At 47.9% G+C, this 17,279-nt stretch overlaps 1 protein-coding gene across 2 annotated transcripts in view; it reads right to left on the reverse strand.

The window, feature by feature from the left end:
- Positions 1-1,228: 1,228 nt before the first annotated feature.
- Positions 1,229-17,279, reverse strand: part of trpc5a (transient receptor potential cation channel, subfamily C, member 5a) — a 70,146-nt gene continuing 54,095 nt past the window's right edge. For both annotated transcript variants that reach the window (XM_046380998.1, XM_046380996.1), the window contains 6 exons: positions 16,937-17,058; positions 13,143-13,338; positions 12,643-12,852; positions 10,557-10,598; positions 8,326-8,415; positions 1,229-6,982 (listed from right to left, as the gene is read on the reverse strand). In XM_046380998.1, the coding sequence (XP_046236954.1) occupies positions 5,963-6,982; positions 8,326-8,415; positions 10,557-10,598; positions 12,643-12,852; positions 13,143-13,338; positions 16,937-17,058 (1,680 nt within the window). In that variant the 3' untranslated portion in view covers positions 1,229-5,962. The remainder of the gene's footprint in view (positions 6,983-8,325; positions 8,416-10,556; positions 10,599-12,642; positions 12,853-13,142; positions 13,339-16,936; positions 17,059-17,279) is intronic.

Here is a 17,279-nt window from a genome sequence, read left to right on the forward strand (position 1 = left end):
ATGTATAGATGTGTGTTTCACTGTCCTCAGAGGTGTGTGAGGACTGTGTACAGGTTCAGAACCACAGAGGACCTCAGGATGCTCCCTGAGGAACACAGTGCACATGTAGCGTGGAGTATTTGTGCTTCTGTGTGCTTGAATGTGTGTGTGTGTGTGTGTGTGTGTGTGTGTGTGTGTTTCTCAGTAGTTCAATAATAGTCCAGGTTTTCTGAGAGGTGCTTCAGTGTACTGCTGCCTGCCAAAAGGACAGCCAGCTTCTCATTCCACAGCACACACACACACACACACACACACAGATCAGTGTGTGTCTCATAGCAGCAACTTGACACTGAGTTGGTGGAGGGGAGGTTGATGTGGAGAGACAGAGAGAGAGAGAGATGAAAGCTGGGTTTTATTCAGCAGTGCAGCCCACACAACGGGCAAGCGAGGGCTTTGTTAAAAACTCTCATCTCTCCCTCTGTGCCTCTCTCTGCCTTGCTCTCCTTTTCAGCCGTTCCTTGAATAAAATAATAATGATAATACATTCGGATTATATGGCACAGGTTGCTGAAAAGCTCTCAGAATAAAAAGAGGCCGCTTTTAACAGTTTAAGCCACCGCGCACACAAACACAACGGCTGAAAACAAACCGAAGGGCCTCTGGTCTCTGGACGCTTTGTGCTGCTCTGCTCTGCTCTGCTTTTCACTTCCTCTCCATAATTTCCAACACATTTTCTGACATGTACATACCATAAAAGTCTTGGAAACTTACTATTTACTTTTCCTCCACCTGCCAGGCTTTTCCTTGTAGTGCAAAGTTTAACAGAACCTCCATAACAGTGGAAAAAGTCAACACAAACAGCTGGTGGTGCTCTTAAACCACTGCAACGTGACCGAGCCTGACGACGTTCATTTAGGCAGGAGACACATTTTTAAAAACCAGCTTCATGTTGACTCCCGCTTGCATGAGGAAACTCCTCAGGTCCACCTGACCTGGTTCTGATCCTGGCCTCGGACGGCGAGCAGGTTCCTCGCAGGTCGTTCCTGACAGACAGGCACCCCAGAGCCCTCGAGTCCTCATCTCAGGTCTAAAATTAGCTGCAGGGACGGAGCAGACAAAGATCCGTAGCTCCTCTGTTCAAAGACCTGCAACAGGGAAGACATGCAGCACCACACACACACACACACACACACACAGCTGGACACGACAGGACGGGAGTCAAATAACCAGTCGGACCACAGCCCAGTTTTCTAAGGATGCCTTTATTAAAGAGTCAACAACGTGCGCTAGCCGTCCGCTTCTAGAAAAATAACACAGTCATACATTCATCCATGTGGAAATCCAGAAAAACAGGAAAACAAGGACAGGATTTTATTTTTAAAGCTCCTTTAGAAGGTGAGAGGGGAACCTGAACGGTGTCGTACATACCGTGTGTGTGTGTGTGTGTGTGTGTGTGTGTGTGTGATGAGCAGCTGTCCCAGCGTGTTTTCTCAGTCAGAACTTAACTTTACCATCAGGAACAAAGCGACCACGTGACGTCTGAGAGGGTCCACAAACGCCTCACATGTCTCCTCTGTCTCCTCCCACACACACTCAGCGCTTCAGTATGTGTGTGTGTGTGTGTGTGTTCACTGTCGTTCATTCACTGCAACTCCATTTCAGTGTGCATTTATTGCCTGTTTGCTTTACACGCACATGTGTGTGTGTGTGCGTTTGTGTGTGTGTTTGTACCCCTGCAGATAGCTTGTTCTAATGGATTCAGCAGCATGTGATGCAGTAGCCCTCCCCTTACTCACTCACACACACACACACACACACACACACACACACACACGCTTCTAGGATCCATACTAGTGGACACTGCTGCTGTCCTCGGTTGCCTTGGAGGCAGCGTGAAGCCACACAGGACTATTACTGCTCTGCTGCAGAGATCACAGAGTTATTAAAGTGGACTGGAGGCTGCAGGCGCCACAAACATTTTAGAGTCAAAGCTGCAGCCAGTCAGTGGTCATATGTCTGTGTGTGTCTGTGTGTGTGTCTGTGTGTGTCTGTGTGAATAATGCACGAGCTGGACCTTGTATCTTTCCCTTTCTCAAGCCTATTGCTACCAAAGTGCATCCTGCATGTGTGTGTCGTCCCATCTGTCCCTTTAAAAGACACGTCTTCACTGATCCTCACTTTGTTTCCCTCCACACACGCACACACACACACACACACACACGTGCGCGCGCACACACACAGTGTCGTTCAAGGCTCGTCTTAATAAATACTTATCAATCAACAGAATTTAATTATGGATTCTGACTGGATCAATAATCCCCTGATGACACACACACACACACACACACACGTCCTGCGGCAGGGTTAAAAAGGCCGAGGCACTATCAATAACGGTCCATCAGTGATTGATTATCAGTCCCATGAGTGTGTTTCTCTGCGTCTGTGCTGCCTAATGGCATGTGTGCCCTCTCCCTGGAGTGTTTCTGTGTGTGGTGTGTGTGTGTGTGAGAGACAATACACACAAGGCTCCCTGCAGTATCAGTCAAACTATCCTTTTGATTCTTCAATACTCTTCTGTCTGCATCCCTAACTCTTCATCAATAAAACAGTGTCAGTTTACTTTTGGGTGGAAGCGCCCTTTAAGGTCCAGGAGACTTGATGAAGGGTGATTGATTATCAGACCCTTTGGCTCAGCGCGCGTTTCGCCTCCACCTGTCAAGTTCAGGTGGATGTGAGACATGCAGTGAAAACACATGAATGTTTTTAATAAATAAAAAATTTTGCTTCTTGATAATCCGACACTGCAGCAAAACCTCTTCGCCTGGACTCGCTTTTCTTTTCCTATTCACCGACCCTGTCAAACACAATCAAACGGGATTTGTTCCTTCGGTGGCGTCGACCTTCGCTGCCTGAACATAACTCGTTTAATCCCGAGCTTCGCTTCCTTCATGTAGAATTTGTCAGTAATGCTGACTGCGTGTGACTGGTGAAGAACGAACTTCTAAAAAATCTATTAACTCCCCGAAGCCCACTTGCTCAGTGTGAGACTGAGCTAACAGATCATTGATTTATTAAACGCCCGCAATCTTGAGGCGGCTCACAGGATCATTTAAATGTTAATCCACGGTTTTCTAATGTCTCAGTGAAGCGAGAGCAGCTTTTTATTATGAAGACAAACACAGTCGGTGAGTCTGACGATGCATCAGCGTGATAAGAACTACCAAAAACAACAGGAACCATCTTTGGAAAGAACGTATTTGAAGTGTGGTTAGCTTTTAGTTTTACCGCATGTCCCATCAGCTAACATGAAGGGGGAGGGGCTTATGAGCTGTGCTGCAGCCAGCCACCAGGGGGAGACAGAGATGTTTGGGCTTCACTTCTGGGGGGCTCTCATGTTACATCGCCTTGTTCTATCCTTCCTGATGTTCAGGTAAGTAAAACACCTTGATAAAGTACGAAATGGAAACCGAGCGGTTTTATGTTTGAAGTTTCACTGTTGATTTCACTGTTGTCATGTTTCCTCTGAGGACAGTCCCGTGGTTAAAATGAGGGTTTAAGTTAGAAGTTAAACGCCACGTCCACTTCATCACAGTTGTCTCTCTGTGTTGTAGGTGAGGTTTAAAATGTCATGAAGGTGATACGACGTGAAAAGAGCCCGGCGTCAGCACTTAGCTGCACCCCAGCTGCCAGCGCCAGGATGCCCGGCAGCGTCTGAGCCTTCCAGCTCTGGACCTGACATCATGATTAGAGGATGCTGAGCGGGTCTCCATGGTTACAGGGTGACATTTTGGGATGGAGACTCATCGGCGGGTTTGTGCTGCTTCAGCTGGTGCTGAGGTCACGGTGAGGGGCGAGCATGTGTGTGTTTTTGGAGAAACAAAACCACAATGGCTTACAACAAAAAGAGGATGGAGGGTGGAAAGAGAAAGAAAGGATGTGAAAGGAGAAGGAGAGACAGCTGGCGTCATCCCGAAGACAGCGGAGGACTCTGGAGAGATCTCGCAAAGGGCAAAACATGTGGCCAGGAGCTGCTCATCACACAAACTGATATTTCACGAGTGTGTGTGTGTGTGTGTGTGTGTGTGTGTGTTGCAGGTAAAGGTGTTTTTTTTTCCTTTTTTTGATCAAACATGCATAATTTCTCTTCTTCTTGACAGTCGTATATTAACCAGAGTAAAATTCATCAGCCTCTGCTCATGCCAACCTTTTGAAGTCGCCGCGCTGAGCAACATCAAGAAAAAAATAAATATTAATGATGAAATTCTGGTGAAATTTCCCTTTAAAATAGATTTCCCAGGTAAAAAAGGCAAACACGTCCCTCCATTCCCCATCTGTTCCACACTTTCCAATTTCCTTTCTCCCCTCTGACTCTCTCTCTTACCTCCTTTCCTTTACTCCTCCCTTCCTCCGTTGCCACCTTTGTCTTCTCTTTCGCCCTTTTTTCACCCAGAAAACGCTCCTTTCCGTTCTTTGTCGTCGTTCCCCGGCTCCCTCTCCTTCCCACCCATTCACACATCCATCACCCCTCCTTCCTCACAATAAATCTCACCGTGCGGTTCTTATTCATCAGGTTAAAGTGTACTTATTAAGGAAGAGCTGAACGAGAAGCCAGAATATCGTAGGCAACTCAAATAGAAGCAAAGACAGTCTTTAGAAACCAGAAGAGTTCTCTTTACTATTATTAGAAGTCTCTTATTATTATTATTATAGTTATTATTATTACTAGTATAACTGTTGTTAGGATAAAATAAAGTTCCTTGGCCCTTGTTGATGCAGAGAGAGAGGGTGCAGGCTATCAACAGCAGAGCAATGGTTCCATTCCATTCCGTTTCATACCAGTGAATCGGTTGGAGTTAAGTCCAACTAAATCCAGAGTTAAAGAAGACCTTATTCCATTTGTCCGGTTTGCAAATTTTTTTGGCCACGTTTCATCAGGAAGCAATCAAAATGAGTTTGAGGGTCGTTTCGTTGAAATTCCATTGATGCTAAGAGGGTTTAATTCCGTTTTTAATCTGTTCCAGATTTGAAGTTTGGATAAAGGGAAAGACAGCATTGTGTGCTGAAAAACAAACGTTTCACAATATATTCCCCTCTGAAGAGTCACTTTGGCTACTTGTAATTCCATAATAACCATGCGCATTTGGATCTCCCATAGGAAAGAGGAAAAATCAGCGGTCTCCTTAAAAAAACAAACAAAAATAAAAAAACAGGACAGACGTTTATAAAGACAGTTTGGCCATGAAAATGATACTTGGCCAGTTAGGCCTGCAGCTGACTTGTTCCAGTCGTCCACTGCAATATGGCAAAAAAGAAAAAAAAAACCTCCTCAGAAACGTTTCCCCCACAGGCTGTGACTAAAAAGGTGACATATATGAAACTACGGATAAGTCAGTTATTACTATAAACTATGTGGGTTTAGTGAGTGTAAGAAACAAGAAAAGCTTTGCTAGTTAGCCATCTCACTGGTGTGTTAGCTCACTAACCAGTTACTGTGGTAACTCCCTCACTCTCTAGCTAGTTATCCCATTTGGTAGGTCGTTAGCTAGTTAGCTAAATGTTAGCTACCTCTAGCTAACTAACTCCCTGATGAGTTAGCTCATTATTAGCAAGTTATTTTGGCTGCTCTCTTGCTGTCTAGCTAATTAGCCAATTAGCTCGGGGACCTCGCTCACTAGGTATTTAGCTTGCTGGCTAATTTGTAAAAGGCCTGGAGACTAGAGTAGATTCCTTGTGAAATCCCCCAAAAAACCAGATCATATCAAACTGTCCCAATGAACATCTGCCATTTCAGGATCCCTTCTGTCCTTGCAAGGTGTTACCAGAACCATCGCCACACCTGCTCCGTTCCCGGAGACGTTGCCCTGTAGAATTCCTCTCCGAGGATTTTGGTCCTCTTCCACCTCTCTCCCTGTCTCTCTCCCTCTGAATGTGTTCAGCCATTTGCAAACAAACAAAGAGAAAACAGTTTCGTTGTCCGTCCCTCCTATAGCTGTGTGGTGACAGAGTCCTCTATGACCTCACAGCTGTCCTCTATGACATCATCACATGGTCCCACCCACCCGCCCATCATCATCACTCTCCCTCTTCCCCCTCCACCACCCACGCCGCCCTCACCCGCTCCTCCAATGCCTCCTCCCTGGAAAACGTCCTCGCTGGAGTCCAGGAGGCGCGAGCTGGACTCGGACATGTTGGAAGCACAGTGCAGGGATTGGCAGGGACACGGAGGTGGGAGGGGCAGCGTCATGAGTGAGTCCCGCCCATTTGTTCTCCGCGGGGAGAATGAGGGGTTATTGATGTCGCCTGAGCGGCCCACCTCGTTCAGGTGAGTTTCACTTCTGGTTACGTCACTGAGTCCAAAGTCGGAGTGGCTGTGGCTCCCCAGGGGGCGGAGCAACCCGTCGGAGATGGTGTAAGAGGGCGGGGACTGTAGGGGGAGAGGCGTGGGCGGGGCTTTGCGTTTGGAGTGTGAGAACAGGTAGGAGAGACGCTTGAAAGAGTCCGTCTTTGCTCCGGGAGCTGAGAGGCGCTGCAGGCGGCTCCTCGTGCGAGCGAGCGACGAGGATAATGACGAAGAGAATGATGAAGACGGGGAGGGGAGGACGGCGGTGGAGGACGGAGGGATGACGGTCGTCTTCAGCCCGTTGCTCTTTGGTTTCCCCTCCTCCTCCTCCTCCTCTTCCCCCCATCCAATGCCCTCCTCCTCATCACCCTCTCCCCCTCTTTCTATCTGGGTCAGTCCAGAAATGGAGCGCACCAAGGCGGACACGCCAAGCGTCGGTGACGGCCTCGTGTCGTCCTCCAGCGGCGTCATGAAAGTCACCCCCTTTGATTTCTGGCCCCCGCCTCCGCAGCCGTCGCCTGATTCGCTGTCATCCTCTGAGGCCACGGCGCCATCCTCTCTGGTCGTCTCGCTGGATGAGGAGTAATGCCGCCGGGGAGGGCGCCGGTTTCCGAGGAGATCCAGGACCTCGTAGCGGAAACTGGAGATGTCCTGCTTCAGCTCCTGCAAAGAGACGGAGAGAACTGGTGAAATTATTTCAAGCTGTTCCAGGGAAGTGAAACGAAATCTGTCTGTCATTTAAATGTATTTCAAACAAGATAAAAGAAGAAGCCAAGACAGAAAGGAAGAAAAAGTCAACATCGGTTTGGTGAAAATAAGACCGCAAAGACGCTAACTAAAAGTCAGAATTCCCTTTGAAACGAAACTGAATGAATTTATTTTAAATGGAACGAAAATGTGACATTCAGGGGGAGAGGGGGCACACAGAGTAGAAGAAGAAGAAGAAGAAGGTGAGGAGGGAAAGTGGAGGAGATGAGCCTGCTGACTGAATGAGAGAGGGGGAGGTGAAACATCAATTTGCCGAAGCAGAGGGTGAAGAGGAGGGTAAGGACTCAGGAGGACGGTGGAGAAGCGATCGAGGTCAAGAGACAAGCCGGAGAGACAAGAGTGAGACTGAAGAGAGGGGTTGTCATAAACGTTCACTCTGTTTACCTCTGCTGTAACGTTCACAGACACACACTGAACTACGAGCTATGAGCCAAATATCCCAGCTAACTCGAATGCGGCGGCTCCATCTTTGCTCTTGTTCACTCGCCATATGGGATCCGAACGCGGCGCACGCGGCTTCGCGCCTCTGAGGATGAAACCGATTTGCTTAGTGATGTTCGTTATGCGTTTTAAACACACACTCCCTGCCTGTTGTGATCACTCATCTCTCACACAGATGCACACACACACACACACACACACACACACTCAGGGTGTGAAAGTGATTCAGCGCGATGTGCACCTCATGTTGTTTTCGCACCGAAAAGCCCAAAGGAAGTTTCCACTTCAAAGCTTGAGCTGGGCTCCAGGGGCATCATGGGAAACAGACTCAGGAGCTCAGAGGACTCAGAGGACTCAGAGGACTGGGAAAAAGCAGACTGCGAACTCTTCGTACTGATCTCAGATAACAATAACAATCATATATTGTCATTTTATACCACAAAGTCCGCTCAGCATAAAGAAAAATCACCAGCATAAAACTACACAAGAGCAGCAAAGTACATGAAAGTTCACAAAAGAAAGAAACACACACAAGCTTCAGATCAGGTCGTCCAATCAGGTTGCTCGGTATCTTTTAGGTGCTTCCTGTCTTTCTTCTTTATGTCAGCGACTTCCCGACACTAACTCACTCATGCAGGCCTCCACATTCACCAGTAGCTCAGACAAACGGGCGTAAGCGTGACCACAACACTGAGTCGCCGTTGTGTCGCCAAGCCCCAAAGCTCTGCCTCTGGGTTCAGTAAAAACCCCAAAGCGCACTGCACAGTCCTGGACCAAAGCAAGAACCGAGCACCCACCTTAAAGTTCTCCTCCGTCAGCCCTTCGTCCGTCTTGGCGCTGCGTATCATGGCCGCCACGTACCTCTTCACCAGGTTCCGGATCACTTCCTGTAAGAGACACGAGTGGTTAACGAACATGCTCAGCTCCTGCACACAGTTTGAAGGCCTTCGATCTGCAGCGGCGGCCTGTGCTGTAACGCTAACTCTTTGGTTCCCCTCAGGCTTCGCACATCGTGACACATTCAGGTGGAAGAGCGAGTGTCGATCACGCTAATCAGACAGAAGATCAGACATCTTCAGGCGTGCAGCTTCTATACTTTATATGAATTTGTGGTTGAGCCTGTGACACAACAGTAAAAACTTCATTCATGTTTTTATTCAGGGAACTTTTAATGAACTCTTAGTAAAGCGTGTGCACGCTGCTACGTGATATGATAGAAGAACCTGCACTGACTCGTTTACATTCACGGTTTGTTGGTGTTTTTAGTGAATCAAACCCGTGCGATCATTTTAAACTTGTTCACTCGCTGGTTTGTCACAAAGTGCAGAATTAATTAAAGCCAACTGATGAATTTAAATGTTATTGTCTCATTAAGTAATCAGCCAATGAGGCGGGTGACCCTTATTGATTTAAAGAGCGCAGATAAATTTCACCAACATTTGGTGCTCAGTGGGTGGCGATTCGAAGCCCGACACACTGCAGCAGCACACACACACACACACACACACACACAGTAACACGCTGCATCCTCCCACAGTCAACACCTGTGGCTGCCAAACGCGACGCTCTGCCATGCTGTCACTCTCCGCCTCTGCCAAAGCACACCACACTCTGCGTTCAAGCGAAGGGCAGATTCCTGCAACAGTCCTGAAACCCGCGGACGGATATCAGCGCTGCCAAACACAAAGTACTGGCGCTCCTGCGTCGGCGGCCGCTGCCAGCGCTGAGGTGTCAGGATACGAGCGCTGATGATCTGTCGTACAAATTCTGACAAATTAAACTGGACGGCAGACTTTACAGTTGCAGCTGCCAAAAAAAACAATACAGAGCATTTCTGAGGAGTTTAAAAAAGGTCCAACTTTCTTCTGTTTGTGGAAGAACTCTAAAAATATAAAATATTATCATGTGGAGTCAAAGCCGGAATCAAGACTTGCGTGATCGGAGTTTCATGACGACTGAAAGACTGACGTTTGCGTTTATTGTTACTGATTGTTTAAATATTTTGCATTTTTACAAGAAGGAAAAAGCAACTCCTTTCATTTCCTTGACGTTACTTTTTAATGAGTTCATATTTTGTTACTTATTTAGGTTGGTATCAGAAGACGAAAAAGGACACGAAACGCAGATTTAGTGGTTTTATTTTTGGTTGGGGAAGTAACAGCTGTTTGGATGGATTATAAACCCCTGGAAGGCACAGATTTAGCTATCGATGACTCATTGGAACCACAAAACAGCATCCTGCAGGCTTTAAAGTTTTAAGACATTAAGACATGAAGACATTAAGACGAAGGGACGAGTTTTTGACCGAAATTAGCACTTTTTCAGCCATTTTTACATTCACCTCCTGACCAGCGTTTTCAGTCTGTTCCTCTGACCTACAGGAGGAATGCAGCAATGTGCCAACAAAGGAAGGGAAGAAGAAGAAGAAGAAGAAGAAGAAGAACAAGAGTGAATGAGTGAAACATACTTTATTTATGCCCCCCTGAAAATCATCACACACACACACAGTAGTGGTGGTTAGTGTGTCCACAGGGAGCTGGTTTTAGTTTGGACACATCCAGAGAAACATGGCCGGGGGACACACAATCTGTTCAGTGTGTGTGTGTGTGTGTGTGTGACAGGGTGGGTGTAAACACACAGCACAGGCCTCCACTCGTGTCATAACCCCAGGGAAGACTCACTCCAGTCAGCAAAATGTAAACACAGTCCATCACTGCAGCGAAGTGAGAAGTGAAACCACCAGAGGGCAGCAAAAACAAAGATTTCAGCTGCTGTTACGTCGCTCTGCTGACGACATTTTGGGACGTTTGGTCCCATTCACACACCTGTCGACATTTCCATAATTTACTGTGGGGGGTTATGATGCTGTTTGTCTCCTCGTCTCCTGTCTTCATGCTAAGCTAAGCTAACATCAGTCTGCTCGTCCCATTTTGGGCATTTCCCTCGATGTTTAAAAGTTAAAGTACTTCTTTAACTCAGGCACTGGATTGCACACACACACACACACACACAAACATGCAGTACAGACCTGGTATTGCTGATTCTGGATCAGACTGTCGGCGTGGCGTTCCTGCAGAGACAGACAGAGGTCACGTTAAATGTACCGCAATAAACTACAGTAAATGTACTTATGTACATTTGTACCTAGTTTTACTCCTTAAGCAAAACTTTAAATTCTGGTCATTAAACTTCATTTTCTGACTCAAAGTTGTGTTTTGTTTTGTAGGTATACTGCGTGTTGCAGAGCCCTGCAAGATATCCATCCACACATCCGTCATCGTCGCTGCCCGCATCTCTTTCCTCTTCTTCTTCTCATGTTTTGTTTCATTTCCTCTCGCCGCGTTTTCATTTTTCTTCTTCATCTCAGTGGCAGCGTCTGAGCTTCACCTTCCTCGTCCTCCCGTTTCACACTCGTCTGACTCCATCCACGCTTCGAATTTGTCTTTCACTTTCCTGCCTGCTGTCACACACACACACACACACACACACACACACACACACACACTGGCTCTCTCCCCTGATCAGATCTCTGCAGTGCTGTGCGGCTCTGTGAACCTATGTGGGCTGGTGGGCTTATATAACTCAGCTGACTGCAGCTGAGGTGAACATGGCAGCTGCTGCTGTGTGTGTGTGTGTGTGTGTGTGTGTTATCACTCTGCACTGCCTGCTCACAGTCTCTCTCCAGATGACTGGGCTGCTGAATGTGTTTATCAGGACGCGTTTATGCGCTGACGTCCAGGGAGACGCAGCTGATGTCCGTGTTTCTGTAAAGCAACACGACCGAGCTTGCGTTCCTGCGCCACTCAGCAACGGCGAGGCAGGCTGACCGGTGACTCCTTTGCTCCGACTTGATTGTGGGCTCTTCAGTTTATTTATTTATTATTTATTTTTTTATGCTACTTCCTGCTTCTGGTCCACTACGCCCCCCTCTGCGGACCCTCTACAGACTTTGTCCACCGGGTGCCCCCAGACCTTCCCACCTGCCCCACCTGTCAAAGTCAAATTTGAGTGATGGAGCCCAAAATTACAAGCATTTCTCAGACTCTCTGTTTAAATGAGGAGAAACTCATCCTTCCCACAGGGCTGAAGCCTCAGGAGGAGCCTCAGAGGAGGGATCTGTCTGTCCTCCCAGCAGACGTCAGGTGTGCAGAACACCTGCTCACCTGCTTCTCACTCTCCAGTAACCCTGCCATTGATACCAGCCCATTTCCTCCAGTCAGCCGCCAGACTTTTCACACCTGCCTTCACGCAAAATTACAGGTGTGAAAATCGACCAAGCAGCCAAACCTTGGACCAACCAAAGGAGGTGGTCTCGATTTCTAGTGTGAAGGAAGTCCTGGCAGGAATTAGACAAGTTTTTTTGCTTGCTTTGATGTATCTGAGCTTCCTGTTGAACCTCAGGAAACTGAATTTCCCCCTGAAGTGAAAGCACGACATTTCAGCCCACAGTTCTCAGTAACCCGACGTGAACCCTCCAGCGACAGGTACACGACCACGCCACGGTACATCAGGCCACGCGTGAAGAAGTGAAACACTTGCGTGTTTTTATCCTCCTAAAACGTGTCAGAAGCTGAGCAGCTTAGTCAGACCGAACATCCCGTAACTGCAGCCGCATCACGTCTCGTCACATTCAATCGAATTCAAGTTCGGCTTCGGTTTCATTGCCGTGTCTTCATGTGCAGATGAACGAGATGTGGTTCCTCTGCGGGGCTGAGGCGCAGGAAGCGTAACACGGGCGACACAAACAATAAACCCAAAGAAACAACCGAGACAGCCTGTCCCCGAGAAGCCTGCTGTGTATGAGAAGACGTTTAACAAAGTAGTATAAATATTAAACAGCCTGTGTCACGTGTTTCCAACCCCGAGCTTCAGACTGCTGCTGGCCTTGAAAATTTCTCTACCAGGCCACGAGGGAAACATATGACTCGGCCCAGAAAGTTGAATGATAATAATGATAAAACTTTGAAGGATACTTGAGGCAGGAATTTCCCTGAAGTCTGTCTGATTGTTCTCCTACATCACTTCTGTCTCGACCTGCACTTTGTTGTACAAGTTCAGCAGGAATCGATGAGCATCGACACATAGTTTTCGTGCACTACAATAAGCCGTCTCACCGTGAACTCTCGGAGGTTCTCACACTTGTGCGTGTCGTCCCCGGGCGGCTGGCCTCTCCGGCACAGCTTGTTGTGGAGCCACATGAGCAGGTACCACACGGACTTGGGGCTCGGGATGATGTTGAAGGGAGGCGGCAGCGTCCCGCCCTCGTCGAAGTAACTCATCCACAGCTTGGTGCGGGCGAATTTCCACTCGATGTCGGCGTGATCCTGCAGGACAAAAAGGAAGACGGCTTGCTGAAGCTACGGCGAGCTGTTAGGACTGGTGCAGACTACAACAGTTCACTTTGTTCGACGCTCATCTTTGACATTTATGGAATTTAAATATCTTTGGGCCACCTTGGGTTCTGCCAAAACATATTTTCCAACACTTTACAGAGAAAATGACTGATTGCGAAAACCAAGTCACAAGCTCACAGCTCAAAATGAGGCTGCAACACGTTCGGGAGGTTTCCCGCAGGACAGCAACAGGTGAAGCGCTCTTTGACGCTGTGACTTACGGCGATGAGCTGGTACGAGTTGTTCATCATGGCGATGAGCATGTTGAGCAGAACCACCAGCGAGATGACGTTGTACGTGCCGAACATGGTCGCCCCGATGAACTCGGTGAACTCGTGCCGGGCCTTCACGTTGGTGACGTACAGGTTTAACAGCCCGAATATGGACCAGAACAGAGACTGGAGCGTCTCAAACAACCTGAGGACAGAGACAGGACGTGAGGACTTGTGTTTCTCTCCCTTCGCCTGCTCCTTCATTCCTCTCTTCTCTGATCAGCGTCCTGTTTGTGTGACAGTCGCACTTACAGTGGAGGTTATTGAATTTTTGATGAAGCAACAATTGGCGGAGCCGTGAGGGGGTTTTTGTCTGCAGGGTGTTATTTATATTTGTGCTGCATAAAATATTCAACAGTCCAACCTTTATTGTCACACAGCGTGCGGTCGCAGCGTGTGTGTGTGTGTGTGTCGCCGTGCGGAGTGCGGCGGCGAATGATCACTCTATCAATCAGTAAAACGAGTGTGCGAACAGCATGTGAGTGATCGCGTGTGTGTGTGTGTGTGTGGAGGTGAAGTGTGTAAATGAAGAGTGAGAGAGAGAATTTAATCAGCGATGAATGAAGCAGCCGAGCGTGATATTGTGTCAGAGTTATGAAACGAGGACGAGGGGAGGACGTGAGGAAGGAAAGAGAAATTTAAACCAAGAGTCTCTTTCTCTCTTTCTAACCTCATCAGGCACAATTTAATTAGTCTAAAGTGTCTTTCCTCACACTCTGTTCTTTGTGTTCATCTCGCCTCACGTGTCCCCTCCCTCCTCTCCTCTTTCGTCCTCTCGTTCTTTCTTCCCTCTCTTCTTCCACACTGGCAGTCGGTCCCTGACACGTTCAGGGACACTTCCTGCATGGGGTCACGTGCGAATGGAAGCAGGGATCAACATTCAGGGACTATCCTCTCTCCTTTCCTTTTATCCACTCTCCCCCTTCTCTCCCTCCTCTCCTCGCCTCCTTCCCTCTCCTTCTTTTGCCTTCCCTCCTCGTTTCCTCTCCTCTCTCATCTTTCTCTCCGCTGAGTCGAATCATAAACTGCTACAGCTGATCCTCGCAGCCGCTCAGTCATGTCACCGCTGTGCTTTATGCAGCCGCGTGGGAGGAACAGCGAGGCAGCATGTGTGTGTGTGTGCTAGCGTGTGTGGGAGTGTGCGTGTGTGTATGTGTGTGTGTAGAGAGTTGACAGCACCGCAGTTAAATCGTTCCTGCAGTGCAGATCTTCTGAATGCGTTGGCCTACAGGGAAACCTGCAGGCCGGACAGATGAGCTTCATCCCAGCTTACTTTCTCAACCTCCACTGGAGACGTGACAGAAGTCCCTGAGCAGCCACACAGGCTTCGTTTGGGAAAATCTGATTTATTTCCCAAATCGGATCTGCGAGACCGACTGTGTTTCTGCAAATTGATTACAGCTGCCGCGATTAGCTGATTAACTGCAAACTACATCTGCTGCGGCGGCGAGAAAATCTGTCATCTCGCTTTAGAAACAATCGCACCCTCTCAGATTTGACATAATGACAGTGAACACATCACGGTGCGTTTGACTGGGGTCCATGACGGTTCGGTCCAGAGAGCAGACATTCGGTTTCAGCCAAACAAACACTGAGAGACAAGAATCCCAGAGAGTATTTACAGTGTTTGTGTGAAGGTAAGAAACAGGGAGAGGTAGACACACACACACACACACACACGCACACGCTCACACACTCGCACGCTGCATGGTGTTAAAACGACGCAACACATTAACGGTGATAAGTGTGTGTGAAGTACAGACGCAGAGGGGAGACACCTGAGCAGAAACAGGAAATGATCTCGAGAAAAGAACTCATAAATGCAGATAAGTGTGTGTGTGTGTGAATTACCCAGCAGGATGTAAACCACACACACACACACACACACACACACACGCAGACACACAGAGGGAATGATCTTTCTCTGAATGCTGATGCAGCCAGTCCGGGTCCCCCGCCGGGGTTTTCGTAAGGCCTCACGTGAGGCGTCGCTGCAGCGACCTGCTGGCTCACGCAGCGTCAGCATGAGGCCGACAGAGTCATGCTGCAGAGTCAGCAGCACGTCAGAGTCCAGGTGCAGCTGAGAAACCCTCACGGGATCTCTTCTTCTTCTTTTTCTTTTTCTCATGCGTGAAAAGTCCACGTCCCAGTCCAAACTTCCTCAGGACTGTGGACTAACAGTAACCTACCTGCACAGGTATTCTTAACTGACTTTTCATCACACTAAATCACTGTTATTAGTGAGGGATTTACTGCAACATTTTCTGCTCTCAGATCTCAGGTTTGATTCTACCTGAACCACCTGTAAACCGCATGCGGACCTTAAAGCTTCTTCACGTTCCCGTGTCAGAGCTCACTGCACTGAGGTCAGCCCAGAGACACATTTCATCTCCGTGATAATCTGCTGACAATGAACACAGCTCCAAGTTAGATGTGTCGCTTGGGCATCCATTGTCCCCGCTGACCCATCACGGTCCCGGGCGCTTTACTGTAATGGAATTGATCACAAATCAATACAGCTATCACCTAAAACAATGCGCATCTTTTCCCCTCATCAACATTCGGCCCACCGACTCGCCTTGGCTCTCATTCTGCCTCCCTCAGCAGAGATGCACTTTATGTGTGTGCGTTTCGGCCGTAAGTCAAAGTCGGCCGCTCGCTGAACTCGACACTCGACCGGCGTTCACATCCGCAAAAACACCACACGTTAATATTCTTCACGTCCACGGAACGAACCCCTACTCGACACTGAGAACCCGTTCCATATCATTACCGGGTGCAACGATGCATAAGAGTGTGTGTGTGTGTGTGTGTGTGAAAGGTTAAATTATTGTAGATGCAGCACCTCCACACACACACACACACACACACACACACAGAGCACTCGAACAGAATTTGATTGTCAGGGTGATGTGAATGATAACATCTTCCCCCATTGATCCAGACAGCTTTTAAATGAATGTTTACATCGTTATCACAGCTGTTAGGAGCAAACATGGCGTCACCGTAAACAAACACAAAACTTTTCTTCACACTAAACTTCAGACTTTACGTCAGACTTCATCATGATGAGACAAAACTTTCCACAAGTTTTTACTTGACGATACACTGCAGGCAGAGCTCCTTGGTTTTGTTAAGAGTGAATAAATAAAAAAGCCCCCATATAAACGTATATTTTAAAATCCACGTGCAATTTAGATTAGAAATCATGATTAAACGTGTGTTTGACACCTACTGAAGAAACAAACATTAAGGCGAGCTGGCAGCTCTGAAGCTGCGCTTTGTGGCGTTTGAGCTAAATGCTAACATGCTAATGCTAAGCAGGTGTGCAGGTGTTAGCACGGGAGGTGAATTCAAATATTCTGCACCAAATTTCTCGGCAATCTTTTCCATAGTTGTGAAGATGAATCACTCAGCTCGAGGAGACACCAGAGATGTTCCATTAGCACGGCTACGGAGATAAATAACACCAGCTTCCATCGAAAAGCTGATGAAAGGAGGGAAATCAGAGACACATCTTTGTTTTTCAGAATAAGCTGAGGATCTACACAAACAAACACAGCTGTGTGCAGATACAAGATTATATAATAAGCAGAAACACATACGTGACCCAGTTAAGTTTCTCTGTAACTAAACACAGTTTTGTCCATTTCACTCCAACCACAGATCTCCATGAACCACTCGCTGAGCTCCTTCACAGACCGACACGTGGACCGACGGCGTTCGTTCGGGACGGTACTCACGTCGAGAAGGCGTTGTTCTGCCTCTCACAGCGGATGCCCTTGCAGTTGTTGAGCTCCTCGGAGGCCTTGGTCTCATAGTAGAAATACAGCTGGTTCAGCCCGTTAGCAAACGCCAGCAGGACCTGCACAGGAAGGATTTCAGCGTCACTGTTATCACAGCAATAATGAGAGGCGAAGTCCCAGCAGACACGCATCTGAGGAAAAACATCAATACTGGCGTGAGGATTTCGAACGCGACACAACATTTTGTTTCGAGGACTGATCCGAGGGCCTCAGGGAGCTGAACGGCTCTCATGTGGATCGTGTTGTAGGTCAGGAGCTCCCCTGAGGGGGAATTAATGAG

Source organism: Scatophagus argus, chromosome 23 (assembly GCF_020382885.2).
Source record: "Scatophagus argus isolate fScaArg1 chromosome 23, fScaArg1.pri, whole genome shotgun sequence".
NCBI lineage: Eukaryota > Metazoa > Chordata > Actinopteri > Scatophagidae > Scatophagus > Scatophagus argus.